At 51.3% G+C, this 27,310-nt stretch overlaps 1 protein-coding gene across 4 annotated transcripts; it reads right to left on the bottom strand.

Annotated features, from left to right (window-relative positions):
* Window positions 1-315: 315 nt before the first annotated feature.
* Window positions 316-26,157, bottom strand: LOC120707583 (serine/threonine-protein kinase EDR1-like). 4 transcript variants are annotated; one of them, XM_039992504.1, is made up of 17 exons: window positions 25,741-26,157; window positions 23,991-24,333; window positions 22,892-23,095; window positions 22,388-22,576; window positions 22,010-22,269; window positions 7,558-7,641; window positions 7,310-7,402; window positions 5,695-5,790; window positions 3,598-3,693; window positions 3,130-3,244; window positions 2,753-3,023; window positions 2,307-2,430; window positions 2,192-2,211; window positions 1,901-2,057; window positions 1,261-1,549; window positions 948-1,020; window positions 316-788 (listed from the first exon to the last, which is right to left on the bottom strand). In XM_039992504.1, the coding sequence occupies exons 2-17, from the start codon at window positions 24,210-24,212 to the stop codon at window positions 706-708; spliced, it is 2,376 nt and encodes a 791-aa protein (XP_039848438.1). In that variant the 5' UTR covers window positions 24,213-24,333; window positions 25,741-26,157; the 3' UTR covers window positions 316-705. The 4 variants fall into 4 exon arrangements, 3 of the variants coding, with proteins under 3 accessions (XP_039848438.1, XP_039848437.1, XP_039848439.1); XM_039992503.1 differs by having other exon boundaries at window positions 401-788; window positions 22,376-22,576; window positions 25,741-26,150; XR_005689036.1 differs by having other exon boundaries at window positions 1,261-2,057; window positions 2,753-3,025; window positions 3,129-3,244; window positions 22,376-22,576; window positions 25,741-26,152.
* Between the last annotated feature and the right edge of the window lie 1,153 nt (window positions 26,158-27,310).

Raw genomic sequence — 27,310 nt, forward strand, 5'->3', positions numbered from 1 at the left:
CTTGCGCGCAGCCGCACACGAACTCCAGCACTTCCGCACGTACTAGTTGGGATTTACACCAGCATTTTCTTTGAGAAATAACATGATCCGGAGCGAACTGCGACCGCAGACTGTCCAATACCCCTACACCCGTTTTTGACAGACGACTCGCCCCGCCGCTCGCAAGAATAAAGCCACTCTGCCGGCCCAGGCGCAACATTCAAAACCAATGCCGGAATCGGCCAAACACAGATAATCAGATGGTATTTTTTCTATAAAAAAAAGATAATCAGATGGTCAGTTCATTTAGTCATCTGGTTTGTGGTCTCATAGTCATAGCAAAAAAGTACTCTCCACTTGTTTGTCATTTTCACCGGAGTACTGGACATATTCTTGGAGACAATCAGACAACTATATATGGTTGACCCAGCTCCCGAGGACGTGCAACTATCCAGATTCCATAACAGGTATACAGCGTAACAGCAACTAGGCTCGGTCCCTGTGACGCGAGGCACATTTCTTGGCCAGAAATGTTCTTATATGACCGGGGGAAACAGTTTTTTACAATTTTTTTGGGAGAAAGGATCGCCGTCATAAAGCAGAATTATAGGGCTTCAATATATGCAACCTCGCCGGTCGGCAGAGTCGACAGGCTACTTTGTACATGTTTTATACAAGAAAACGTGCCCACCTCTGCAGGAATCAGGTGGCGGGTGAGCAAGCACTTCAGCTGACAGCGTATTCGCAGTCCAGCAGGCGGGTGAGGATCTCCTGGCAGCTCGGCCGATTCTCAGGCTCTGCCCAGCAATCTGCAGCGAACAAAAACATTAACCACTAAGCGGCAATGAAGGCATGATGGAAGCTAGCTAACCAATTCAACGTGAGTTGAAGCTTCCCATTGATACGATCTCCACTCAAATCAAAGAAAAAAAATTCAAATATCTCTCATACATTGCAAACAACATTACCTGCAATTAACCTGCCGAGAGGTCCTTCAGGAATCTCGAGCCGTGACCCTTCATTAGCAACCGAGTAAACCACCTACAATTTTCCAAATCCATCTATATCAGTTCACAGCTTTCCCACTAGAATGTGCCACAAGAACATCAAGGTCGAGGATATGTAGCCACAAGAACATCGAGGACTAGGAATGCACCATGGAAGCACTTTCTAAGTGCCTTGCGGCTTTGAGCCACAAGAATCCTGAGGGTTAGCTAACATAAACCCTTAGGAAATGCATTCATGCTAACTGTTTTGGCAACATAGTAAATGGATGCTTACTTGAACGGGAGAGATGCCCTCCCATGGGCGACTCAATGTGCACAGCTCCCACATAATAACACCGAGACTAAATATATCGCATTTCTCTGTGAAAGGTTCATTCCTGATAAGCTCAGGGGCCATCCATTCTGGGGTGCCAGCAGAGGAGTTATCAGTCATAGGACTATCAATCATCACTCGAGATAAACCAAAGTCACATATCTTTACAGTCCAATGCTTGTTCACCAGGCAGTTTGCACTTTTGAGATCCCTGTGAACTATCTTCATGCGGTGTATGCACATCAAACCCCTTTCAAGCGAACAAGACAAGATCTTTCAGATAATCAATTCATAATAAAAGGACTAGAAAAGACTAAAGTCTAAGAGACAAAGAATTGCATCAAATACAGTTCTCTTGAAAGATTCAGAATATTTTTAAAGGTCACTCAGGAACACTGGTCACTGGAGACTTGTGTAAACTGAAAAAAGTCAGCAAGCATTGTGTCATAAACATGTTACCCCAGGCCCCACATACCATCCTCACATAGGATGTCATTTACCAATTCATACATGTCAGCAGTGCTACAGAAAAAATCTCTTTTAAAATAGCCAGCAGAAATATATGGAGTAATGGTTACTCTGTAACTAGAAAAGATCATACCTGCATATATCACGAATAATTTTCAACCTCCTACGCCAACTGAGCTTCTTTTTCTGACCACTCATGTGGATGAGATAGTACAGTGATCCCATTTCCATATATTCAGTAACCATTGACAGGTGTGGAGGCGTAATGCATGCACCAAGAAACAATATAACTACATGACAAAAGGGACATATATATTTGGTTAGAAAGCAACCTTACAAGACATGGCAGATTTCAGAATCTAATTTGGAGCAGTTGAGAATTGATTTGAAACTGTAGTTCATATCAGTCAGAAGGGATTATTACCATTTGGGTGTCGTAGCCGGCTGAAAGGAAAGAATAAATTTGCCACAATTAGTGTAAATATAATGAAAAATAGAAGGCTACCATAGCTAAAGACAAAAAAGAGTACATCTGGTACCTCAGGATGTATATCTCATTGCAAAAGTCTTCCATATTTTCAGTTGTTAGATCCTGTTCTAGAAACAATTTGATGGCAACATCAGTTCCATTCCATATACCACGGAAAACCTCTCCAAAGAATCCTGATCAAACATTTCAGAAAAGTTAGATCAGTAGGCTACAATCAGGACCAAAAAGTGCCAAATGAAAAACAGAACAAGAATTGTGTCATTTCAACATGCAAGCACAAGAATGCAATATGAAATTACAGCAAACAATGCAAGCATAGTGAAGGACATAGTGAAATGAGAGCACACTATAATAGAAGCAGTAAACACACTTTACAGCATAGTGAAGAACATAAATTGAGCAACTCAAGAATATGAGAGTTGCATTTAGTGAGCATCTATGCTAATAAGGGTACCATAGACTTCTTTATGCCCGAGGAAGTTCAAGATTATTTACCTATTCCAACCCGTGTGCCAATAGTTATCTCGGAGAAATCTATGTTCCATTCCTCAAAGGGCAATAACGGTTTATTAAGAAATGGGGAGCTCTGGAATACTTTGTTCCATGCCAATGCCATCTTCTCTTTACTCATAAAATCATCACTTTTTTCAGTAACTTGACCCCTATATTCATGTGGTGAAGAAGGTAATGACATGGCCTTCTGAGTAGAACCAGTTAGGTTTCTTGAGCCATTGTCAGTAGCACCAGCTCTTCGAGATGCATCATCCTAAGAATCAATATAAATTGTAAGCCCAAACTGTCGGTATTCTATGCACAAGACATAAAGGACAAATATGGAGAAAAGTAAAACAATGCAACTTGTAGATGTGTACATTTGGGCAGTCATTTGCATTGCTTTCGTCCTCTGTAACATATGAGCATGAACCTTCAACATGACCCCTTTGGAGGCGATTTTGCTTTAGTGTTTCATTCATAGCCCGAACTGCCCTGTTAAAGAGTTTAAGATATTAAAACAAATACTTCATGCTCAATAAAGGGTATCTAGCCTATCTGCATGTCTCTATCAATTAAAACATATACTCCCTCCAGTCATGAAAACGTGACGTTAGGATATGATGTTTAGGAGAAGATTTGCACTAAACATCTGGTCCTAGCGTCATGTTTTCATGACTGGATGTAGTATGATAATCAACAAGGATATCTAGAATCTGGGTTCAACCATGAGCAGAACGTGCCGTGAACATTGACATACTTCGAGTGAAAGCAACACTGCCCTAAGTGAACTCTGAAAAAGCAAAATAGAAATCCCCATTCTCATCAAACAGCTCATTAGAATTTACCTCACAATGTCATCTCCAATCTCAGGCGTGATGCTAATGCTTCTTCGTCTTATTCTCCGAGCATTAGATGTTGAAGTGCCATCAAGACCATCTGATCTACATGTACATTAAATGGTTTATTTAGGAACAAATTTGCATACTACAGTATTTTTCACATTTAAAAATAAGCTTTAGCAAAGGTAGAAAAACTACGATAAATTTTGCCATTAACAAGGCTAAAAAAGAGTAAAATTAGTAGACACCTCAGTAAATGGCCAAACCATAAGAAAACCAACCAAGTCATTTTATGTACATTTTTTCTGTAAACTGTGCTCCATTGTTTAAGCACTCACATAATCAAGTATTGCATTTGATTGGCAACATAGGTGATACTGGAGGTTCCATGTGTTCTCTAGAGCATGAAGGATTCTCACATAAAACAGGAAGAAGGCTTACTCTTATCTACAAAAGCCAGAATTTCTTGCTATGGCATCCTTAGCTGCATTAACAGTCTAGAAAAAAGATGAAAGGAAACACAACAAATACTGGTTGGGACATTTCCTCTATCAGTATTTCTTGATTATTGTAAATGATTTCTTTGACTGAAACCTAAAAAGCAATTCAAACTGTAGTCCAGGCAGCTCACACTTTATTACAGAATCTCATTGCAAAACAAGTCCTTCTACACTTGACAGCTACAAGTTTACACAGATCAGTATTCAGATTGCTAGAAGATTTAATAGGCATTTTTGTCCTCAAACTATGCCCAGAGGCTTGTTTGAGCCCCTGAACTATTAGAAGGGCCTATTCAGTCCCTAAACTATAGTCTTTGGTTCAATTTAGTCTCCAGTTGGTGTGCCACGTTGACATGCCACATCAGCTGGTCTGGTGCGCCCCGCATCCGAAATGTACTGCTGCCTCCGGTGCTATGCAGGGTTGAAGCAATGCTTCTCCCTTGAGCTCCCTGACTCTTCCTCGCAACTCCTCATGATTGAATCGCCAACGCTAGCTGCTGTTTGCCTGCGAGCTCGCTGCCATCGATCTCCTCTCTCACTGAGCCGTTGTTGCTCCCATGCGGGAGGGGATGCCCGGAGATAGGGGATGACCCTGACACGTAGGGCCTTCCTGTGAGTGAGGGAGAAAGACAGACGTGCTGGTGTGGCGTGGAGGCTCTCTCGACACAGGGGCGTATCCAAAAGATGTGTGTGTGTGTGTGTTTGGGGGGGGGGGGGGGTTGAAGTATAACAAATATCTTGTCAGGGGCGCTAAATTCAATTTTTGCTTTGATTTACATGATTACATCACAAAAACTAGTGTGCACTAGTGGTGACCAGTGTACTCTTACTTAGCATAGGAGGGGCAGGCCCCCTCAGCCCCTCTCATAAGTTGCCCCTGTCTGGACATTTGGCGTGTGGCAGACAAGACCAGGGGCTAGATTGGACCAAAAGCATAGTTTAGGGATTGAATTTCCCCTTTGACAGTTCAGGGAGCAAAATGAGCCTTTGAGGGAAGTTTAGGGACCAAAACAACAATTAAGAGTTGCTAGAATATAGAACACACACCACATGCCTAGAGCCATTCGAACATTAATTCACATTATAACTTCAAACATACCATGTCTTGTCATCTAAGCATATAAAGTACAAACGAAATATATGTTACAGTTTATAAATTACTGTGAGCTAGAAATACAATAAGCACATCACATGGTTTGAGCACATTCCAGCCAACGAAATAGAATAAGCAAAGTAATTTGGCCTCTCGCCTCTCAGCACCCCAAATGTCCCACAATCATGTATGTGGTATAAAACCAGACACCATCTTCTATGCAAAGCCATTGGAGCTCAGAATATGATACAGATGCGGTTTCAAAATTGAGATTTCTACTATGAAGAACAACTGACACACTAAGTTGGTCACATTAAAGACTGCACAAATGTCTTATTTCTTCCTAGTTACATAGATATACACAAATCATACAGTTCCCAATAGCTAGGGAATAAACTAATAAGGAACAAATAATTTGAACTTATGGCACTAGGCCACTAAAACGAGTAGACGGCATAAAGAATCGAGAATGTAAAACTTGAACACACACAAAAAGCACAGTTGGCAAACCTTGATGCAGCACCACTTTCTGTGTATTCTTGAAATGATTGCTTCTCACCACCAAGTATAGATCTTCCCCTTGCTCTCATTAATGAATGCTCAGGACTGGGAAACAAAAAACGAAAAATAAAATGTAATACAAACACAGGTACATCCGGTTTCAGACAATGAAATAAACAGATGTTCATAAATGTCATGCAAGTCACCACTCAGTACTTGATCAAAATAGGTGTAAATGGAGAAAATGATGCAAGCCATAATCACGAAATAACCACAATTTATTTCACAATACTCCCTTGGTCACATGGGCTTGGCCTCCAAAACACAACTTTAACTAGCATATTATATTGCAATATATGTTTGAAACTTAATCCCTGTTCCGCTAGGTGCTCGCCTAGGCGCGATTCCGCGCGCCTAATCGCGAGTCGAGGGTCAGCGCCTCGCCTATGGGGGTAGGCGGACCCATAGGCGTCGGCAGCTCGGCGGCGGCGCCGACGGGGGTGGAGGAGCGTCCGGCGGAGGTCGCCAGTGGGGGAGGAGGAGCTGCGGGCGGCGGCGGGCGCTCACACGGCCACACGGGCTTGTGCGGGCGGCGGCGGGCGGCCGGCGGAGGTCGCCGGTGGGGGAGGAGGAGCTGCGGGCGGCGGCGGGCGCAGGCGCAGGTGCAGGCGGCGGCGGGCGCGGGCGTATGCAGCGGCGGCGGGCGCGTGCGGGACGGAGAGAGAGGCAGACGCGAGAGGCAGAGATGCGAGCGGCGGCGGGCGTATGCAGTGCGAGAGGCAGAGAGGATGCGGGAGAGAGGGTTTAGGGTTTAGTTGGGCCTTCAAATGGGCCTTCAAATGGGCCTTTTTTTCTTTCTCCTTTTTTATGATCATTCATCTCTTTTTTTTCTTTTCTTTTAAGTATTTATACATGTATTATTCATCGCCTAGAAAAACACCTAGCAACGCCTAGGCGCGATTACTCCCGACTAGGCGCTAGGCTAAGGGTCGGCGCCTAGAACCCGCCTAGCGCCTAGCGGAACCATGAACTTAATAAAATCAACATATTATTAGGGACGCAACTGGATCGGCCCAGACCAACCTACTGACCCACTTCATTTGGTCTATTGAAACATGCACAAAATGAACTAGAAACAGCATATAAGTGTATTCCTGAGTGTCATGGTTTTGAGAGCTGCGCAACATTGCATTAATTAGAAGAACACAGAAGTGTGTGCACAAACCACACATAGTGATTTTCAGTGACACATTGAAAATAGTATTTTCCATATGGCCAACCATAACTCACGTGAAGTAATGTAGCTTATAGTTCCAACAGTTTGATGGCATAAGTTCTGAAATGTCAATGCTTTCAAATTGGATGGACTACTAATGTTAAGTTTGATGATAATGATAGTGTCATTTTAGAAGATCAACCACGAAGTCAAGAAGAACACATGTTAGGCCTCCAAAAGGAATCTTGCACACTATAACAAGGGATACTACCTTGAGCTGTACTTTCAACCATAATTTACCCTGTTATTCTCAGATCTCAGTAATAAAGGTTTCACATTAAGAAATTTAAACAGCAATAGAAAGATAAAGAGAATTGGGCTAAAGCAAATTGGGTGGAAATTGGAAACCTTGAACTAGCACCACGGGGTTCCTCAGCAACTCCTCTCCTTTGGCTATGCCTCCAAAAGGCATTTGCTATATTTGGTTCACTGCATGACGTGCTGATTTAAAGAACCGACAGTTTCTTAGCAAATGTAATGAACAAGGAAGTCCAAATTATAGATGCAGGTACCATATGGTTGCAAATTTCATCTAATGGTAATAAAATAAACAATCTTTTTAGCAAACGAGCTGTGAAATTATCATTTATTGTTACCTTAATTTCCCCTCTGAAAATGTTCTTGATCTCAACATCATATTACGTAATGATCGTCCAGATAGATTTGATGAAGATTCAATTCTGCACTGAGATTGAGACGAAATGTTCTCATCTTGCACATAATCAAGACTCAAGTTTACTAAATTAGCAAAATGATTGCAAATTGATAAAAAGGTACGAATGAATACAGCTGACAGGTGGTCTCTCATATATCAAAGTATGTAAATTCCGCTGTATTCATGGTTTCCGAATGTCACATCTTGCAGCAGTAACATAGTACAGTGCTGATTAAAAATATACGTTTATGAAATTATCCATATAATCTTACTAACAGTGTTTCCAGTGTAAGATTCACTTCAAGACTGTCGTGGTGCTGCAAACCACGGCCGGGTGGCGGAAGGCACCCGCCCTAGCCCAGAGGGTGTGTACTCAGGGGGTAGCTCGTCTTAGATCGATCTCCCTTCAGAACACAAGAAACACAGCAGGATTTAGAGTGGTTCGGGCCGCCGGAGCGTAATACCCTACATCCACTGTGTGTTGTATTGCCTTCCCACAAGCGTGAGGAGGTGCGAGAGCTTGAGTCTGTATGGATCTTTCTGTGCACAGCGAGCGCCTCCCTTTTATATCTCAAGGGGGCGCGTACACAGTCGTTGGATCCCCGACAGGTGGGTCCAACGATGTAGTATAACCTAACGCACTGTTCATGCCTTATGGCGTCGCAGGCAAAGGAGATCTTTCTCTTGGATTCCCTCGCCTGCTCCCGGAGCCCTTCGTCCATCATGTCCTAGCGTCGTCTTGTCAGGTCAGGCCCGTCGCAGCTAGTGACAACCGCCCGTCACATTGCTTAAGCGGGCGGTGTAGCTTGCGGCGTAGGCGGCATGATGGAAAAGTGCCGTGCTGTCGTATCCGTTTAATGCTACAGGCGGGCTCTGCGCGGGCGCGGCTCAGGCGGCTGCACTGTGCTCCTTGGTAATACGCGGCGCGCAGCGGGGCCTGACAAAAGGCTGTCTTGTGTACCACGGCGGCAGAGCACGCCTTGTCTATCGCATTAAATGCGGTAGGTGGGCGAGTCTTCCTCCGGAAGGCTCGCGCACGATCCCACGCCTCCGGGACACGTGGCGGCTTCGGACCCCTACACGGTGAGGGGAGTCCGGACGGGCGTAGGAGGTCCCGGACCCCTCTGGGGGTCCGAGGCTTCGGCGGTCAGCTTGGAGCTTCCCTTCCATGGAGACACGTGGCGCCACCGGACCCATCCTCAGGCGGGGAACGGTCCGGGGCCGTTGGCCTGGTGAGGGAAAAGCCTGGCCTGTGGGGCCTGGCTACTCCGTCTCTCCCGCGCAGCTACGGATAACTACGCGGGTCCTGCTTTGCTGCAGTAAGAGTGGGTATCCCTGTTGCAGGGTACCGACAGTGGCCCCCGGGCCCACCTTGGGGGAGGTACGAGCCCACAGGTGGGGCCACTTCTGCGATTTGGTACTATATAGCTTGAAGCTCCTTTCTGCAGGTCTTGACCGGCTTTGACTACCCATTGGGTTGGTTGCTGCCTCATCACGTCGCAACGGATTACTGACTAAGGGCCCCACGATAAGTGGTTCACTTAGTCACACGCGCGACGTTTGGCATTGTTGCGGCCGGAGTAAACGGATCATTTACCACCGGCGCAGCTCCCGAAAAGCTCGGCCACGCCTATGATTAATGCGCGCACGTCAGCTCGGCTTCCGCCTTGCTTCACGCGCGCGGGCGACGGTTCGGATCCCGCCTTTTCGCACCCCCGTTGATTACCCACCCTCCCTGACAGGTGGGCCTGGGCCCCTCACGTCATGGACTGGGCGGCTAACTCCTGGTGCGAGCGTCGCTTGAGTTCCGGCGACGGTTCCGGGGCGCGCTGGTTGAGACAGGCTTTATAACGGGGCATACCGTATCCTATGGTTGCTTTCCCGCATTCGTCTTCTTCCTCCAGCCTTTGCGCCCCTTTGCCTCCGAGCCTTCCTTGACCTTCTCTCCCCCCTACACAGGCTCCTTCCTCGCCCGTCAGGAGATGGCATCCCTTGTTCATCCCCGTCGCTTCCAGACCGAGGGAGAGCTGAACACAGTGCGCCGCCTGCTCGGGTGGAGCGCTCAGGAGACCGGCTGGGGGGTGCGAGCAGGCTCGGTTCCCCTTGGCAACCTCCGCGCCGGGGAGTTCGTGCTATTTACCTCGCACGTCTCCGCCGGCGTGGGGCTGCCGATTTCTTCATTCTTGCTGCTGCTGCTGGAAGACTTCGGCCTCCAGCTTCAGCATCTGACGCCCCACTCCCTCCTCCTGGCGTCCATCTTTGTGCATTTATGCGAGATGTTCGTAGGAGTGCGTCCCTGCGTCATCCTCTTCCGCTACTTCTTCATCCTGGTGAAGTCCGGAAGGAGCAAGGACGAAGTGGGAGGGTACTACTTCCAGATAAGGAGCGACCTGCCGACTCCTTACATTCCGGGCCTTGCTGGCGGAAGGTGGGAGGAGTGGCGCAGGGATTGGGTGGTTGCCACCACCGAAGCCAACGAGCGCCTTGTCCTGCCGACCGCGGGGCCCGCCTCCGACAAAGCATCCTGGAGGGCCAAGCCATCGCTGCAGCCGGAGTTCGACTCCGTGCTGGATAAGATCAGGTCACTGGCAGGGAGCGGCCTCACCTCGTGGCACGTGCTCGGCGACTTCGTGAAGCGCCGGATCGCCCCCCTGAAGCAGCGGCCGCGACCGGCGTGGAGCTTCACCGGCCTCAACGATTGCAGCAGGACCCATCGCGGGGAGGGAAGCGACCTGACCCAGGAGGCTTTGGAGGTCCTGGTGCGGAACGTGACGGGAGACACCTTCATCGCAGAGAATCTGATCCTCCCGCAGAGCATAGTCCCCCTCTGCGAGGACCCAGCGAGGGTGGCGGTGCTGGCCACCCTGCCAACCCTGGACGACGGGGGACTGGCCCCGCGGCAGACCGGGGGTGACCCGAACCGTGGGCTCCGGATCCCTGGCTCGTCCGGGGATCAGGCTACGCTAAGCGCTGCGGGGTCCGGTGCCACTACGAAGGGGAAACAGGCCGCGGCTAGCAGCGCGGCTGCGGCCGGCTCCAGCCGGGCCCAGAGCAGCTCCGGTGCGTCGTCAGGGGACGTAGGCCGGCGGAGGCTACTCCGGGGCGACGGGACCCTGGTGTCGGAGCCCGCCGCGAAGCGCCAGAGGTCTTCCGAGGGCGCAGGCCAGGGTAGCTCCCGGGCTGCTGGCCCCCACGGGTCCTCTGGCGTAACTGGACCACCACCATCGCCGCCGAGGAATTCATCGCGCCGGCAGCAAGAGCGGCCGCAGCAGGAGCAGCTGCAGGAGCAGCGGCAGCAGGCACGCGGACGGGAGCAGCAGCAACAGGAGCGACCCCGGGCTGCACCCATGCCGCAGTCGCAGGTACAGCAGCAACGGGCGCAGGCCCGGGTTACGCCTGTATCGCAGCTGCAGGGGCAACAACAGCAACAGCAACAGCAGCAGCCGCAAGAGAAGAGGCCCGGGCTCCGGGGACGCTGGGTCCCCGGTTCTGCTGGGTTAGTGTCATCTTGCTCTCCTCCCTTGCGCCGGTGTTCTGTTTTTTTTGTGTTGACGGCTTTTCTGCTTTGCTACCAGGGCTTCCCGCCCCAGCGGTTCTTCTACCACCGTTGGCACATCAGCAGGTGCCCGGGCGGTAGCGACCTCGGCATCGACAGCGACGGTGGCAGTAGGTGCGGGACCCTCAGGTACGGCGTCCTGTTGCTAACTCCGTGACACATGATGCGATGCTGACTGTCATGCCATTTCCAGACTCTGCAGGGCTCAGTGCAGCAGCGGCAGCGGCGGTGGCGCCGGTGCTGGGTGCAGCCGCTCCTGACGTATTGGTGGCGGGGGCACTCGATGCGGCCGCGTCTGCCACGGCAGCAGCGGGAGCACCGAAGTTAGGCCCGGCCGCGGCCGACTTGTCGGCAGCGGGGGCACCAGAGCTGGGTCCCGGCCGCGCCCGACTCGGCGGCAGCGGAGGTGCCGGAGCTGGGCCCGACGGCGCCCGACTCGGCGGCAGCGGAGGCGCCGGAGCTGGGTCCGATGGCGCCCGACTCGGCGGCAGCGGAGGCGCCGGAGCTGGGCCCGGTCGCGCCCGACTCGGCGGCAGCGGAGGCGCCGGAGCTGGGCCCGGACGCGCCCGACTCGGCGGCAGCGGAGGCGCCGGAGCTGGGCCCGGACGCGCCCGACTCGGCGGCAGCGGAGGCGCCGGAGACAAGTGCTGCAGCGGAAGCCCCTACCTCCAGCTCCGGTCCTGCTGCGGAGGAAGAGTTGGAGGTGGTGTTTGGCAGGCGGCTCCTGCAGCTCCAATCCCCGGAGGAGGATGCGACTCCGCTTCCTCAGGTGCTGTTGCGAGTTCGGCGTTCAATTGAAGAGGCAACCTCCTCCGCCGAGGTGGCCTTCCGGCGGGAGTGGTCTGCGCTGGAGAGCGAGCGTCAGCGCCTCTCCGACTGGCACACCCGCCTGGAGGCGCACACGAAGGCGGAAGCCTCCCGCGCTGCGGAAGCTCGGTCGAAGCTCAAGTCGGACCAAGAGGCCTACCGAGCCAGCCTTAAGAAGGTGTTTGACCGAGAGCTCGCAGTGTCGAATCGGGAGAAATCCTTGGCACAGCGGGAGCAGGACTTCACCCTGGAGGTTGTTGGGTTTGCTGCTCAGCGGTCCGGCCTCGAGGCTCACCTCGCAGCCCAGCAGTCAGAACTGGAGACTCGCAGCGAGGACCTCGAGGTCCGGAGGCAGGAGCTCGACGTCTTCTCTGCGACTCTGCAGGGATGGCATGAACAACTGCAGGAGAGGGCCCGCCAGCTGACTGCCGACGAGGCGGACTTGGAAGAGGACCGGAAGTCTCTTGCCAAGCGGGAAACTCACGCCACCGCCATAGAGAAGGAGCTTGGGCGCCAGCGAGAGTCGCTCAAGAAGCGGAAGGTATACGCGGAGCAGAAGGAGACCAAGCTGGAGGAGCGGTCCCGCGAACTCGAGGAGAGATCCCGCGAGCTGGAGGAGAGGTCCCGCGAGGTGGAGGTGGCCAAGGCGGCCTTGGACACCCGGGTGCAGGAGGCTGTCCGGGAGGCGGTCCAGAAGCACCAGGAAGACCAGCGCGCTGGAGCTCAGCGGATCGCTGACTGGGCGGCCGAAGCGAGCCTCGCACTGGTGCCATTTGGAATGAGCCCGATCCAGGTGGCGGAGCCGCCAGCTTCGATAGCTGACGCCCTCCCAGTGTTGAGCTCCGCTTCGGATAGGCTCCAGCGCTTGGGGCCGGTCCTTACTGGACAGCTTGAAACCGAGGGCCGCGAGCTGATCCGGATGGTGGCGGAGCACATCCTGACCTGCCTCCGGAGCCACGACCCGGCCATCTCGCTGGCGCCCGTGGTCGATGGCCCTGTAGCAGAGACGGAGGCCGCCGCTCGGGACAGCGTGCGGGAGGTCGTTGACTTCGTCGCCGCCTACTTCAAGCGAGAGCCTGCGGACCCTTAGGCTGGGGATTGTATCTTTTTTCTTTTGCATTATGTAACAAACATTGTATTAGTTGAAAGTTTTTGAAATAGAAGAAACTTCAACTTAGCTGTTTGGCGGTTGTTGATTTGCGGTATGCGGCACCCCGGCGCCCTGGCCCCCTGGCGGATAGGTTCAGTTGTCTGGACCTGTCTGCCACCTTGGGCATAGGTGTCACATAGCCTGCAAGGCGAGCAAGCGCCTTGTTCCCTGCGTGGTATACAGGAGTACAGAGAGAAGAATCAAATTTGCTTATATGGTAGCAATGATACTGCAACTTAGCTATTTGACGCATGCAGAATCCATCCATGATGTGTGGGACAAAGCGGATGCCTGGGCCCCCTGGGAGAGAGACTCAGCTGCTGTGAGTCTGTCTACCACCGAGATTGGCTCTTATCCTGCATGAAAGCTTTGAAGCAGATACTCGGCCCCCCTGGTAGATAGGCTCAATGGTTTGAGACTGTCTACCACCGGCCAGGTTTGAACCTGTGTACCACCTCAAAGTTATAGCTTAGAGCAGACCCGCGGGCTCATTCCTGACCAATCCCAGGCTTGGTACCAGGTCTAGGACTCTAGATGCGCAGGTCCAGGTAGCTCTGTGCTTGTTACAGAGTGGGGGAGTGCGTAGGCTTAGGGTCGGAACCAGGCTAAGGCGCTACGCAGGGCTCCGGACCACTCCAGGAAACAGTACGATCTTTCCGGACCTGGCTTCTTCGTCCTAGACCCTTCGCAGCAGTGGGTGAGGTCACTTTGCTGTGCTCGATCCTTTGAGATATAGTGCTGGACACGCCGTGTTGGACTTAGGAAGCCAGCTCTCGAGCTGGGTCGAGGTCCGGGCCCCCAATTACCTGGCTTCAGGTACTAGAGTACTCGTTACAGGGTGGTGGAGAGTGCAGGCTTTTGGGTACGGAACCAGCTAAGCGGCTACACTGTACTCCGAACCACCCCAGGAAACAAGTACCCCGCTCTCCAGAGCAGGTCCCTAGGGGTCCGGACCCCTCTCCTGCAGCAAGAGGGTCCGGACCTGTACGGTAGTCCAGCAGCTCAATGCAGATCTTAGTTGCAGCAACAAGAGTAGAGGTCCCGCGGGGGTTAGAAAAAAGCGAAAATTACGAGAATCGAAATGCGTAATTTAACTTTGACACAAAGACAGAATTAGGAAAAAATCTTTCCTTTGCAATCTCGATGTACATGGCTTGCGCGATGGATGTCAGAGGCCGGGTTTATGAGGTCGGACCTCTACCGCTCTGAGCCGCGCGTTAGCCGCTAGTGCGATGGATGCCAGAGGTCGGGTTTACGAGGGTGGCCCTCAACCGCTCCGGGCCGCACGCTAACTCTATCTTATTACAAAGGAAAGGTTATTTCCCTGCTCTGCCTAGGTGTAAAACTTACGCAGATGCTCTATGTTCCACGGGTTGGGCAGCGGTACTCCGTCTTCTGTGGCGAGGCGAACACATCCGGGCCGGCATACCTCTGTAACCTTGAAAGGCCCCTCCCAGCTGGGGGAGAGTTTGTGGAGCCCCGCTCGGTTCAGGATCCGTCTGAGGACGAGGTCGCCAGCCCGGAGCTCCCTACTGTGCACGAACCGTTGACGGTAGCGCCGGAGCGCCTGGTTGTAGCGTGCATTTCGGATCGCTGCTCGCCACCTTCGCTCGTCAACGAAGTCCACGTCGTCGCACCGCAGCTGCTCCTGCATGGATTCGTCAAAGGCCTGGACCCGTGGTGAGCCCAGGTGAATTTCTGGGGGAAGGCATGCTTCAGCCCCGTAGACCAGGAAGAACGGAGTCTCCCCGGTGGCTCGGCTGGGTGTGGTCCGGTTGCCCCATAGTACACATGGAAGCTCGTCAACCCATTTGGCACCATGCTTTTTCAAGCAATTGTAGGTGCGGGTCTTGAGTCCCCTGAGGATCTCTGCATTCGCTCTCTCAACCTGTCCATTGCTGCGGGGATGTGCCACGGACGCAAAGCATAGCTGGATGCCAATGTCCTCACAGTATTCTTGGAAAAGTCTGCTTTTGAATTGGGTCCCGTTGTCCGCGATGATGCGGTTTGGGACGCCAAATCTGCACACAATGGACCTGAGGAATGCGACTGCTGATTTCTTAGTAATATTCACCACAGGAGTAACCTCCGGCCACTTAGTGAACTTGTCGATGGCAACATAGAGGAACCGGTACCCGCCGACAGCCCGGGGGAAAGGCCCCAGGATATCCACACCCCACACAGCAAATGGCCATGAGGGCGGAATCATCTGTAGAGCTTGAGCTGGGGTGTGTATTTGCTTTGCATGGAACTGGCATGCTTTGCAGGACCTTACCAGCTCAGCCGCATCCTGGAGTGCTGTTGGCCAGTAGAAGCCGTGCCGAAAGGCCTTGCCAACAAGCGTGCGAGAGGAGGAATGACTTCCGCACTCGCCTCCATGGATCTCCGCAAGCAGTTCGCGGCCCTCTCCCTGGGAAATGCATCGCATGAGGACTCCGTTGGCGCCACGGCGGTAGAGATCCCCTTCTACCACCGCGTAGCGTTTAGCCAATCGGACTATGCGCTCAGCGGACACATCGTCATCAGGGAGGATGTCATCTTTCAGGTAGTCCCGGATCTCGGAGATCCATGCATCGGGAGCTCCCAAAGCAGATAGGGGTGGTTCTGTGAGGTCAACAGGCTCCTCAACAGAACACACAGCCCTAGTTGGGCACCATAGGTGGAATACTGCCGGGACCGCTAGCTTCGAGGTGCCAGCTTGATCCCCGTCACCCGGCTCGGCAGGCTGGGCGGTAGGTTTCAGCAGCCGTCTTTCAAAGACACCCTCAGGCACAGAAGCCCAGGTAGATGCTCTCGCAGAGAGATCATCTGCTGCTGAGTTGTGCTCGCGGGGAACGTGTTGTAGTTCCAAGGCGTCGAAATCCTTCTCGAGCTTCCTCACGTGTATGAGGTATGCCGCGAGCTGGGGATTATTGCAGTTGCAATCCCCTCGGACCTGCTTAATGATTAGCTGGGAGTCCCCCTTCACCAGAAGCTGCCGGACCCCCAATGAGAGGGCTTGGGTCAGGCCGAAGATCAGAGCCTCGTATTCCGCCATGTTGTTGGTGGCCTTGAACTCAAGGTGCACCATGTACTTCAGCTGATCTTCGTTTGGGTCGATGAGGACCACACCAGCTCCGGCCCACTTCTCGCGGGCGGACCCATCAAAGAAGAGTGTCCAGTGAGGCTCGGTGAAGACTGGTGTCCTGATTTCCGGCTCCGGGGGTCCAACATTTATGGCCGGACCTCCAGGGTTGCTTGGGGAAGGAGTCCACTCCGCTATGAAATCAGCCAGGATCTGGCTTTTGACCGCATGGCGTGGCTGGAATTCCAGTTGGAACTCCGCCAGCTCTGCTGCCCACTTGGCGATATTGCCTGTGGCGTTGGAATTGTGTAGAATCGCTCTTAATGGGTAAGAGGTCACTACAACAACTCGGTGTGCTTGAAAGTAGTGGCGCAGTTTCCTGGACGCAATAAGTATTGCATAGATAAGCTTATGCGTCTCAAGATACCTGGCCTTTGCCTCGTGGAGGACTTCACTGACGTAGTAGACTGGCTTTTGGACGGTCCGGACCCTAGTTCCTGGGTCCAGTTCGTCCTTGTCCACCGCATCTGTCCCTTGGGCCCCCAGTGGTTCTGGGCTCCCAATGGGATGAGGCTCCTCCGGACCTGCCTGTGCGGGGCCCGGACCTTCAAGCTGGGGTGAGGCTGACGGGCCCCCGTGTCCGGGGTCCGGCTCACCATCCTCGGCCAAGAGGACCTTGGTGCTCCCCTGGCGGGTTTGCTCCATCCTTTCGGCGACCAGCACCATGCTGACCGCCTCCGCAGATGCAGCAAGATACAGAAACAACGGCTCACCGGGTTCTGGTGCCACCAATACTGGCAGCGAGGTGAGGTGCTGCTTCAGCTCCTGGAAGGCCTGTTCAGCCTCTTCGGTCCATGAAAATGGACCGGACCTCCTCAACAGCTTGAAGAAGGGAAGGGCCCTCTCAGCCAGCCTCGATATGAAGCGGCTAAGAGCAGCGAGAGACCCAGTAAGCTTCTGGACGTCCTTGATGCGGCCAGGAGGCCTCATTGCTTCGATCGCCTTGATCTTGGCTGGGTTTGCCTCGATGCCTCGATGCGAGACCAGGAAACCCAGCAGCTTCCCTGCTGAGACGCCGAAGATGCACTTCTCTGGGTTCAGCTTCGTGCGGGTGGCGCGAAGACGGTCGAAGACGAGGGACAGGTCCTCCACTAGTGTTGATCCTACCTTAGTCTTGACCACAACGTCATCGACATAAACCTCAACAATATCTCTAATTAGATTACAGAAGGTTTTGTTCATAGCTCGCACAAACGTGGGTAAGGCATTCCTTAGACCATACGGCATGACAATGTAGCAATAAAGCCCATCTACTGTTACAAAGGCAGTATGCTTCCTATCCTCTCTAGACATCTGAATCTGGTGGAAACCAGAGTATGCATCTAGGAAAGACAAAAGATCACACCCGGAGGTGGAGTCCACGATCTGATCGATACGCGGAAGAGGGTAGGGGTCTCTCGGACATGCCTTGTTGAGGCTGGTGTAGTCGATGCACATCCGGAGCTTCCCGTTGGCTTTTGGGACGACGACCGGATTGGCCAACCACTCGGGATGGTGGACCTCCTCGATGAAGCCAGCGTGTAGGAGCTTGTGGACTTCTTCGCGGATGAAGTTCTGCCGCTCCACAGACTGCTTCCGAGGTTTTTGGCGCACCGGCGTGGCGTCGGGGTAGATCCTCAGATTGTGCTCGATCACTTCCCTGGGGATCCCGGGCATCTGCGACGGTTCCCAGGCGAACACGTCGACATTTGCCCGGAGGAAAGCGATGAGCGCGTCTTCCTATTTCTCCTCCAGGTTCCCCGCGATGCGGGTGGTCCTGGTGGTGTCTGCCCCAATCTGTACCGACTTCACGGGAACTTGGTCCGGATCAGATGGTTGGACCTTGGGAGCCTTTGCAGGCGCCCTGGGTTGCGAGGTGGACGGATCCTCCTCGGAGCGTGCAGCCTCTGCCGCCAGAGTGTGCAGTCTCTCAACTGCAGCAACGGCAGCGGTGCGGTCGCCCTGCACGGTGAGGACTCCGGCAGGGGAAGGCATCTTCAAGACCAAATACCCATAGTGGGCAATGGCCATGAAGCGGTAGAGTGCCGGTCGGCCAATGATAGCGTTGAACGGGAGGTTCACCTCCGCAACATCGAACATGACGCTTTCTGTGCGGAAGTTCTCCTCGGTCCCGAACGTGACCGGCAATGTGATGCTCCCCAGGGGGAACACCGGATGTGGGCCCACCCCGGAGAATGGGCGAGAGGGAGTCAGCTTGGACTCTGGGATCTGCAGCTGCTTAAATGCTGCATAACTGATGACGTTGAGGCCAGCCCCACCGTCAATCAGCACGTGGTAGAGCCTCACGTTGGATATGACAGGAGCCGTGACTAAAGGTAGCACACCAGCTCCAGCCATATTCTCCGGGCAGTCGGATGGCCCGAAAGAGATGGTGGTGTTCATCCACCTCTGGTGCGGCGCCGCCCTCGGGACCCCCGGCTTCGCCGAAAGGACCTCCCGGCGAAGGGTCTTCACGTCCCGCCGGGAGACAAGCTCCCAGCTCCCGCCATACATCACGTACAGCTTCTTGCGGCGGTCGCCGTTGTCGGAATCGGAGTCGTCGTTGTGATAGACGCCCTTCAGCTCTCGAGCGGGGGATTGGTACCCCAGCTCCTTCTCCCCGGCTGCGGCCCTGCTGTCAGAGGCCTTCTCCTTGCCGGCCCGCTGGCGAGGAGGGGGTGAGTCATCCTTAGAGGACTGCTCCCGCCGCCCACTGACCCGTTTCGCGAGCTTTTGGATCTCGCGGCAGTCAGCAGCGCTGTGGCGAGCGGTGGGATGCACTGGGCATGAACCTCCGCTCCCACCTTGCGGGCGAGGGCGTTTGCCGTGTGTATTCTGGCCCCCAGCCGCTGCCGCCGCAGCCGGCGCCGCTGGTGGCGCTGCTGCTGCAACGACTGGTCCGCCAGAATGCGGCTCCCCACGACCCCGGTTCTTCTTCTTCTTCTTGCCACCGCCCTGAGCGGTAGCGCTGGAGCCACCAGCCTTGGTGTCTCCGTCTTGGGGGGCTGAGTGCCATGCACGGCCCTCGGCGGCCCTGGCACACTTGTCTGCCAGGGAGAAAAGCGTAGTGACGCTTTCCACCTCGTGCGTCGCCAGCTTCTCGAGCATCTTCTCATCACGCACCCCCTGACGGAAAGCAGTAATAATAGATGCATCTGAGATACGAGGAATGGTACCCCGTACCTTAGTGAAGCGCGAGATGAAAGCCCGAAGCGTTTCCCCGGGTTTTTGCCTCACGGCGTGAAGGTGTGCCTCCACACCATGCTGCTGGTAGGCGCTGGCGAAGTTCGCTGTGAACCTTGCACAGAGCTCTTCCCAGGACTGGATCGTCCCAGGTGTGAGGTTCATGAGCCAGGTCCGGGCTGGCCCGGACAAGGCTACATGAAAGTAGCTTGCCATGACGGCGCCGTTGCCACCAGCTGCTGTGATGGCAGTAACGTACACCTGCAGGAATTCCGACGGGTTAGTAGTACCGTCGTACTTTTCCGGCAAGTGGGGGCGGAACTTGGGTGGCCACGCCACGGCGCGGAGGTGCTCCGCAAGCGCAGCACAGCCCACCCCGGCCACCGGTGCCCCTGGCTGAATCCGGGCGTTCACCGGAGGCCTGGGTGCCGCCGCGTCCAGATCGACATTGAGGTTGCGTCCCTCAATGTTGAGACGGCGCTCTCGCGCCCTCTCGACAGCGATGCGGGCATCCTCCCCCGCGCGCCGGCGGTTGAGCTCCGCCCGCAAGTCTTCTGTTCGTGCACCCCTCACGGTGGGGGAGCGCACAGATGCCGACGCACCGCCCTGACGCTGGTGGTAAGGTACCACCGCGTTGCCAGGCGGAGGTCGTTGCCCAGTCTTTGCAGAACTGGGGGAGGCCTGAGCCAGGTGGAGGAGACGGTCGACGTCGTCTCGCCACTGCCTCAGGGCGTCTGGCGAGGCTGCCTCAGCCGGAGGGTTGCGAAGCAACTCCCTAGCCGCGGCTAGAGCTCCGCCGCTCGCAGTCTGTGAGGGGGCCCTTGATGGGCGCCCTGACTCTTGCCGGCGGGCGGCTCGCGCCGCCGCCAACGGTGGCTGCTCCACAGGCACGGTTGCCCCTGGAGCAGTAACGCGAGGGGCGTGTGGCGTGGAGGACGCCACCCCCCTCCGTCATCTCCACGTCGTCCACACGAACCATGGGGACAAAGCGGATGATGAAAATGCGACGAGCTAGTTCCCCTACCTGGCGCGCCAAATGTCGTGGTGCTGCAAACCACGGCCGGGTGGCGGAAGGCACCCGCCCTAGCCCAGAGGGTGTGTACTCAGGGGGTAGCTCGTCTTAGATCGATCTCCCTTCAGAACACAAGAAACACAGCAGGATTTAGAGTGGTTCGGGCCGCCGGAGCGTAATACCCTACATCCACTGTGTGTTGTATTGCCTTCCCACAAGCGTGAGGAGGTGCGAGAGCTTGAGTCTGTATGGATCTTTCTGTGCACAGCGAGCGCCTCCCTTTTATATCTCAAGGGGGCGCGTACACAGTCGTTGGATCCCCGACAGGTGGGTCCAACGATGTAGTATAACCTAACGCACTGTTCATGCCTTATGGCGTCGCAGGCAAAGGAGATCTTTCTCTTGGATTCCCTCGCCTGCTCCCGGAGCCCTTCGTCCATCATGTCCTAGCGTCGTCTTGTCAGGTCAGGCCCGTCGCAGCTAGTGACACCGCCCGTCACATTGCTTAAGCGGGCGGTGTAGCTTGCGGCGTAGGCGGCATGATGGAAAAGTGCCGTGCTGTCGTATCCGTTTAATGCTACAGGCGGGCTCTGCGCGGGCGCGGCTCAGGCGGCTGCACTGTGCTCCTTGGTAATACGCGGCGCGCAGCGGGGCCTGACAAAAGGCTGTCTTGTGTACCACGGCGGCAGAGCACGCCTTGTCTATCGCATTAAATGCGGTAGGTGGGCGAGTCTTCCTCCGGAAGGCTCGCGCACGATCCCACGCCTCCGGGACACGTGGCGGCTTCGGACCCCTACACGGTGAGGGGAGTCCGGACGGGCGTAGGAGGTCCCGGACCCCTCTGGGGGTCCGAGGCTTCGGCGGTCAGCTTGGAGCTTCCCTTCCATGGAGACACGTGGCGCCACCGGACCCATCCTCAGGCGGGGAACGGTCCGGGGCCGTTGGCCTGGTGAGGGAAAAGCCTGGCCTGTGGGGCCTGGCTACTCCGTCTCTCCCGCGCAGCTACGGATAACTACGCGGGTCCTGCTTTGCTGCAGTAAGAGTGGGTATCCCTGTTGCAGGGTACCGACAAAGACTATTTCTTCCAGCCCCTAAACTGGTGTTTGAGAACCTAGGTACCAATATATGCCCCTTATGAAGTACTTTTTCTTCCAAAAAAACGGTGAAATAATACTCAGTGTACTCTCATTCCCACTGTTCCACATATTATTATGTTTATAAGTGCCCATAGAAACTATGTGTTAGAGATACTACCCAACAATACAAGCCATGATGACAACCACCCTAAAGTACTATCAATGTTCTGTCTATTGAAATCCTATGTTTCTGCTATTTTTTGCAGGTTCAAAATAGGAGTTCAACCTTATTTAACACTATCCTTTAAATTGTTGAAATATGAGAAACACTCAACAAGTCTATGCAAGCTAAATATCTTAAAGAACCGGCAGAATCATATACAATGTCTTCTCCAACAGGTATACTATTAAATATTCCCATGAACAACAAAACATATATTACAGTATAGGAATAGACAAGGCCTGAAACACATAACTGAGAGGACGTATTTAATACATAAGCATACCCTTCAGTTTCAACTTTATCAGACAATCCATAAAGAGGGCTGTTAGGCTCAAGGGGAGAATCACACGAATCATTTTCAGCTGAGTCGCTTTCACCCGCAGCAGATATATGAGATATAAAGATAGCTTTAGCTGAAAAAGGAATCAACTGGCCTGGGAATCGCATAAGATCAACTAGCAGCTCCATAGAGTTCAGTGAAACTACCACAGACATATGTTTGTAAGAGTCCACAAATCCAACAGCACCGTCATCAGGTAGACCCTATGAAAGACATATTTTAAGTATTTTGAACTTCTATTTTATTACAAATAACATATGGAAAACGAAGCACAAACTATGAAAAAATAAAATAAAAAAGGAGATTAACCTGTAGACCTACCACTACAAGTTTACTCTCAAGGCCAACAGCATCTGCAAGAACTTTAAAGAGAATAGCTCGGGGTCGGCATGACCCATGTCTTATCTGTCCTAGAAGTTGTGGTCCTTTATTTCCAAAGAAATGGGTATCTTCAGTCGAACCTCTTGCTGGACTTGAATCAGGATTTTGTCGCTTGAAGCAGTCAAAAACCTATTATGGGAACAGTAAAGTAGGTGTTACACATGGAACTAATTTTATGCTGATGCTTAGTAAATCTAACATCATTTCAGTAAGGATGCCCTTAATTTGGTTGATGCAAGGACTCGTTTAAAAAGTGCTGTCCGAAATTTGCACATGTAAAAGTTTTAACACAATTAAATAATTCAGTTCTACGTCCTGTAGGCATCAAAGGTATACCTAAGATGTTATGATGAACTGATAATCATGAAACTTATGTCCAAAATAAAGAATTGCACACCGGAAGACAGAAAAATTGCATACAATTAATACTTGAAAAAAACTTACCAAACCTGCTATTTTCTTTATCACCAATGCTGGGCTAGAATTTAACCCTTTCACAAGTGCAGCACTAAGCTGCTTCAACATGAAAACCTTCTTATCCCTCTCCGTGTCTACAATAATTATGTCAGCCTTAAGCCCATCTGATTCAAGAGCTTGCAGGTCATCTAATGACGGAATCGTTGGGAAAGACTCCTTCAGCTTTTTATCCTGCATGAATGGATTGCAGTTCAACAGTATAACGTGGAGAAAATGGTAATACCAAACTCATAAAGAAATGAAATAAACAAAAACTTTCACTGAGTCGTTATCTTTTTCTTTATAGTAACTAAAACCATCATATTAAAAACTCGACCTGCGAGGGGCAAGCCGCCCCCCGAGCATTAATGTAAGAAGAAGACCTCTCACGCAGGCCGAGAAAACCCCTGAACCCCTACCCCTTACACAGGGTTGCCGTAACCCATACCGTAACCCGTGTGAGAGCGGGCTGGGGTGAGCCGGGACCTATTTCCATGTGCTTTGGCATGTAGGTAGGCGAGGGGATTTTTTTAACCTCAGCCTAAAATTCGCTCCCACCGGGAGTCGAACCCAGGATCTGAGGAGTGCTACTGAGGCCACCTAACCAATCCGGCTAGGCACCCGTTCACAAAATCATCATATTAATCAAATTGTAAAGAGAACTAAACCAAAATATTATGCAGGTCAACCGCCTGCAGAAGAATTTTTGTGAGCAAGTCACTCAGTAGCTGCTTGGTTTCGGATGCTTTCTGTCTAGTGCATGTGTTGGTTGCCTAGGCCTTTAGGCATGTCCGGTTTATGCTTGTGGTGCACTATCAGCTGGTAATCCCAGATTAAAACTGGCGTCTGTATGAACCTTTATATGCTTCATACAAAAGCTGGGTAACCCTGTTTCGTAAAAGTATATTATGAAGCACTGAAATCTGAATCTAGGTTCTATTACTTAACTTGATGCTGAATGTGTAGGAATTTGTTTTCTTATTGAACAAAATTGCAAACAGCTATAAAGAAATCTAGCATAGTTACTGAAATATATCTCCAGAAAAAGAAAAATGAAAAGAAAACTTAGCTAAAGAGTAAACCTCACCGGGATGATTGAATAGAAACCATTAGGGATTAACCCTGAGTAAGCTCCTTGAGACCACAGTAATTGAGAAGCCTTCCAGGATGAGGACCTTAGATTACCCAAAACATCCTGTTTCCTTGATATGGAAGCAGACTCTATCTTCTCCAAAAAGTCTGGTGGCCACCAGCTAGGTTCACTTGAACTAGCTTCAGACTGCCCAGAACTAGTTGGTGTTTCGTCCATTTCTCAGACAGTGAAGCTCCTCAAACCGAACCTATGGGCACCGTATTTAGCATGCTGACAGAATATGGCGTACAATAATAGCTCTGTATTCAATATGACCGCCGACCACTTTAGTTCATATCTGTATAAATGTAAGATGTTAATATAAATCTTAGAAAATAAGAGAGCGCTCTAAAAAACTTCACATGAAGAAGCTTTTCTGGAGTCCAAAGCTTTTGTTACAACAACATTTGCTGGCTAATCTTCCATCCTCTTTAAGATACTTAAAATTTTATAGACAACTCCACAAAACAAAAAAGAACAGAGGAATTTAATATAATTCGATTCAGGGTTGACATAATGCAATTCTGAATTCGTCTGCTAGTGAAGCTAAAAATGCAAACAACAATAAAAAAAAGTTTAACGTGTGACAGGCTTTTTGAAAGTATTGTTACTTGTGAACTTCATAATCTTATTCAACTACTTTTAACCTTTTTTCTCAAAATCCACAAGCCACATGATTGTAACATCTAACTGAAAAGTGTGAGAACATGTGACTACATGAGCACCCTCAGGTTAAAAAGTATTAGAACTGTGCACTCCAGGGTTAGCGAGTATTAAAAGTGGATCACATTCTTTCTTCATCAGCTGATGTGCACCCTGATGTCATTTAGATCCAAAAAGAGCACCCAACTTGAAATGTCATCACATGAAACTTCACCATGTGGGCTCTTTTGATCTTTTATCCTCTCACAAGAAAAAATACAGTGTCATAATTTCTGCTGCGCAAATAGTAGATTTGCAGCCAGGTCGTCTACCAGTCCCATCCAGTCACTGTTATCCTATAGATTCCTAGTACATTTTAAGAGAAATAGGTACTGTTCATTTTGTCAAAACATGCAGTCAATTTAAGGCATCTTTGACCAGGGACTATCTGTGGACAGTGTTCAATTGGTGCATAATGTCATGCATTCTGTGATGTAGATCCAGCCTCATGTTTACCTGAATTCAGCACCACAGTAAAAACTCCAACAAGCAAACAAACAAAAGTCTCTCTGACCTCGGCATGACATTACAGTCCAGAATACCATAGACTACGATGCAAAGGTGAAAAAAAACAGTACGAGTACATCAGCGACTTTCCTTCCAAAGGTTTTTCTGGCCAAAATGGGCAGAACCAGGGAAGACGCGCCCAGGGCCAGGGACGGACTTGGCGTGGAGCGAGCGGGTTAAGTTGAACACGTAAAATTTCTGGACAACAAACTGCAACCGCACCTTAATTGGGTATGGTATCTACTATCTAGAACTAAGTCATAACTCATATCTCCTACTCGTACGCTGTCAACCAATGTCGATCTCGCAAGCTGAACGAGACGAAGAACCTAACTGAATCATGAGGGTAGATAGATTGGAGACTAACAGCGCACCACGCAGCACACGAATTCACAGCCGACCGAACCGAGAGAACGAGAGATTTGGATCCGAATTGAGAGCGGAACCTACTCCCACAAAAACAGGGCAACACACCAGGGAATCCAGGATCACTCACCAACAGAGAGCAGAGACCCCAGTTCAAGTCCGGACGGATCTCCGCTCCGCCGGCGGTAGACGAGAGTGGAGCGGCTCCGCGGCGGGCGGAGGATCCGGCGGCGGCCGCGCTCGGCCGCGCCGCGTGGCGTGGCGCTCGGCGCGCGGAGGAGCGGGTGGGAGGCCGGTCGCAGGAGCCACGCTTCGCCGGGAGAGGAGGTGACAGAAGGGAGAACAGCGAAGCGAGAGCGGGCGAGGTAGGGAGGAGGCGCCGAGGGAGGCGGGTGGGAAGAGGACGAAGATTACTGCCAGTAAAGTACGGCTCCAGCTGTGGGGAGGCGTCGGTACGCGCCGGGGCTGCAGGACGGAGGGAGGGAGAGGGAGGAGCAGTGAGGCGGAGGAACCGTGGTGGCCTGGTGCTGGTGGGTCCGTCGTCTCCTCTGGGTCTATCCGTCTAGAGGTGGTTTTTAGCCTAGCTTCTAGCTGTGAGAAAAAAAATTATATATCAAAATGAATTATACTTTCTTTTGATTCAAAACAAATATACTTTCTTTGAAAAGTTAAAAAAAAATTGTACTAGGTGTAGCATTTCTTCTGCATCTATTAATCAATACCAACTAAACTTATCGCGGACTACTGAACCGAGTACTATTGAACCACGATCAATAGAAAAGTGTTAGCATATGTAGAAATCATACAATTAGAATATTAGATGTTGGAATCTCATATAACTTGGTAAGTATTGTATTTTGTGCGTAAAACAACATAAGTTTCGCTACTAAATCATTGAATCAAAATAGACAAGGATATAATCATTTTTATGATTGTTGCGGAGACGGGCGTCACGTGTACTACAAATGTATGCTACATTGGACATGCTAAATGTTTTTGAGGGCATATGTGTTTAATATATGTAACACGGGTATTCACATTTTACATTTTCGGTTAACTATTCTTTATCAAGGTGGTATGCCCATCAAAGCGAGTCGCATGTGGCAATTTTATCAATACTCAGAATGGTCCAGACTCTCAAAACATTCAAAGGGATATGGTAGGGGTATCTTCATTCGTGTTTAACAAAAAAAACTATTTAAATATCTCTTCATGTTTTGTTATTGTTGACTTCGCAAGCCATATATATACGTATCTGCTACAGATGTATACCATATCGGATATGCTAAATGTCCTTTAATATATATGTATCTTTTTTATGAATGCCTGTCAACAATGGATATGTTATAATTGATATGAAAAATATCCTTTGGGTACAGATACTGGATGGTAATTATTTCTTTATTTTTATTATTGTTGCTTTCGTGGATAATTTATTCATGTCTGGTATAAATGTATGCTATACTAGATATGCTAAATATCCATAGGACATACGAATGTTTAGACGTATCGGCATACTGTATGGTTAAAAAATTCTTTGAATTTTGTTGCTCTTAGGACAATGTATATATAAGCCTTCTATGGATGCATATATGGCTATCTAATGCCTTTGAGCAAGATTTGAATTGTCATCCCTGTGTCTAACTCAACAACCATGTGATGAAACATGCCATGCTTCAACACCTTTCATGTCTCTGGGC

This window comes from Panicum virgatum, chromosome 5K (assembly GCF_016808335.1).
Source record: "Panicum virgatum strain AP13 chromosome 5K, P.virgatum_v5, whole genome shotgun sequence".
NCBI classification, from domain to species: Eukaryota; Viridiplantae; Streptophyta; class Magnoliopsida; order Poales; family Poaceae; genus Panicum; species Panicum virgatum.

Bases quoted from the DNA above. Each gene is read 5' to 3' on its own strand.
- LOC120707583 (XM_039992503.1), bottom strand. From the start codon at position 24,212: ATGGACGAAACACCAACTAGTTCTGGGCAGTCTGAAGCTAGTTCAAGT. The intron at 3,694-5,694 runs GTTTGCCAACTG...ATGTACATGTAG, and splicing joins GAAAGTGGTGCTGCATCAAG to ATCAGATGGTCTTGATGGCA. The intron at 2,212-2,306 runs GTACCAGATGTA...CTTTCCTTTCAG, and splicing joins AATGAGATATACATCCTGAG to CCGGCTACGACACCCAAATG.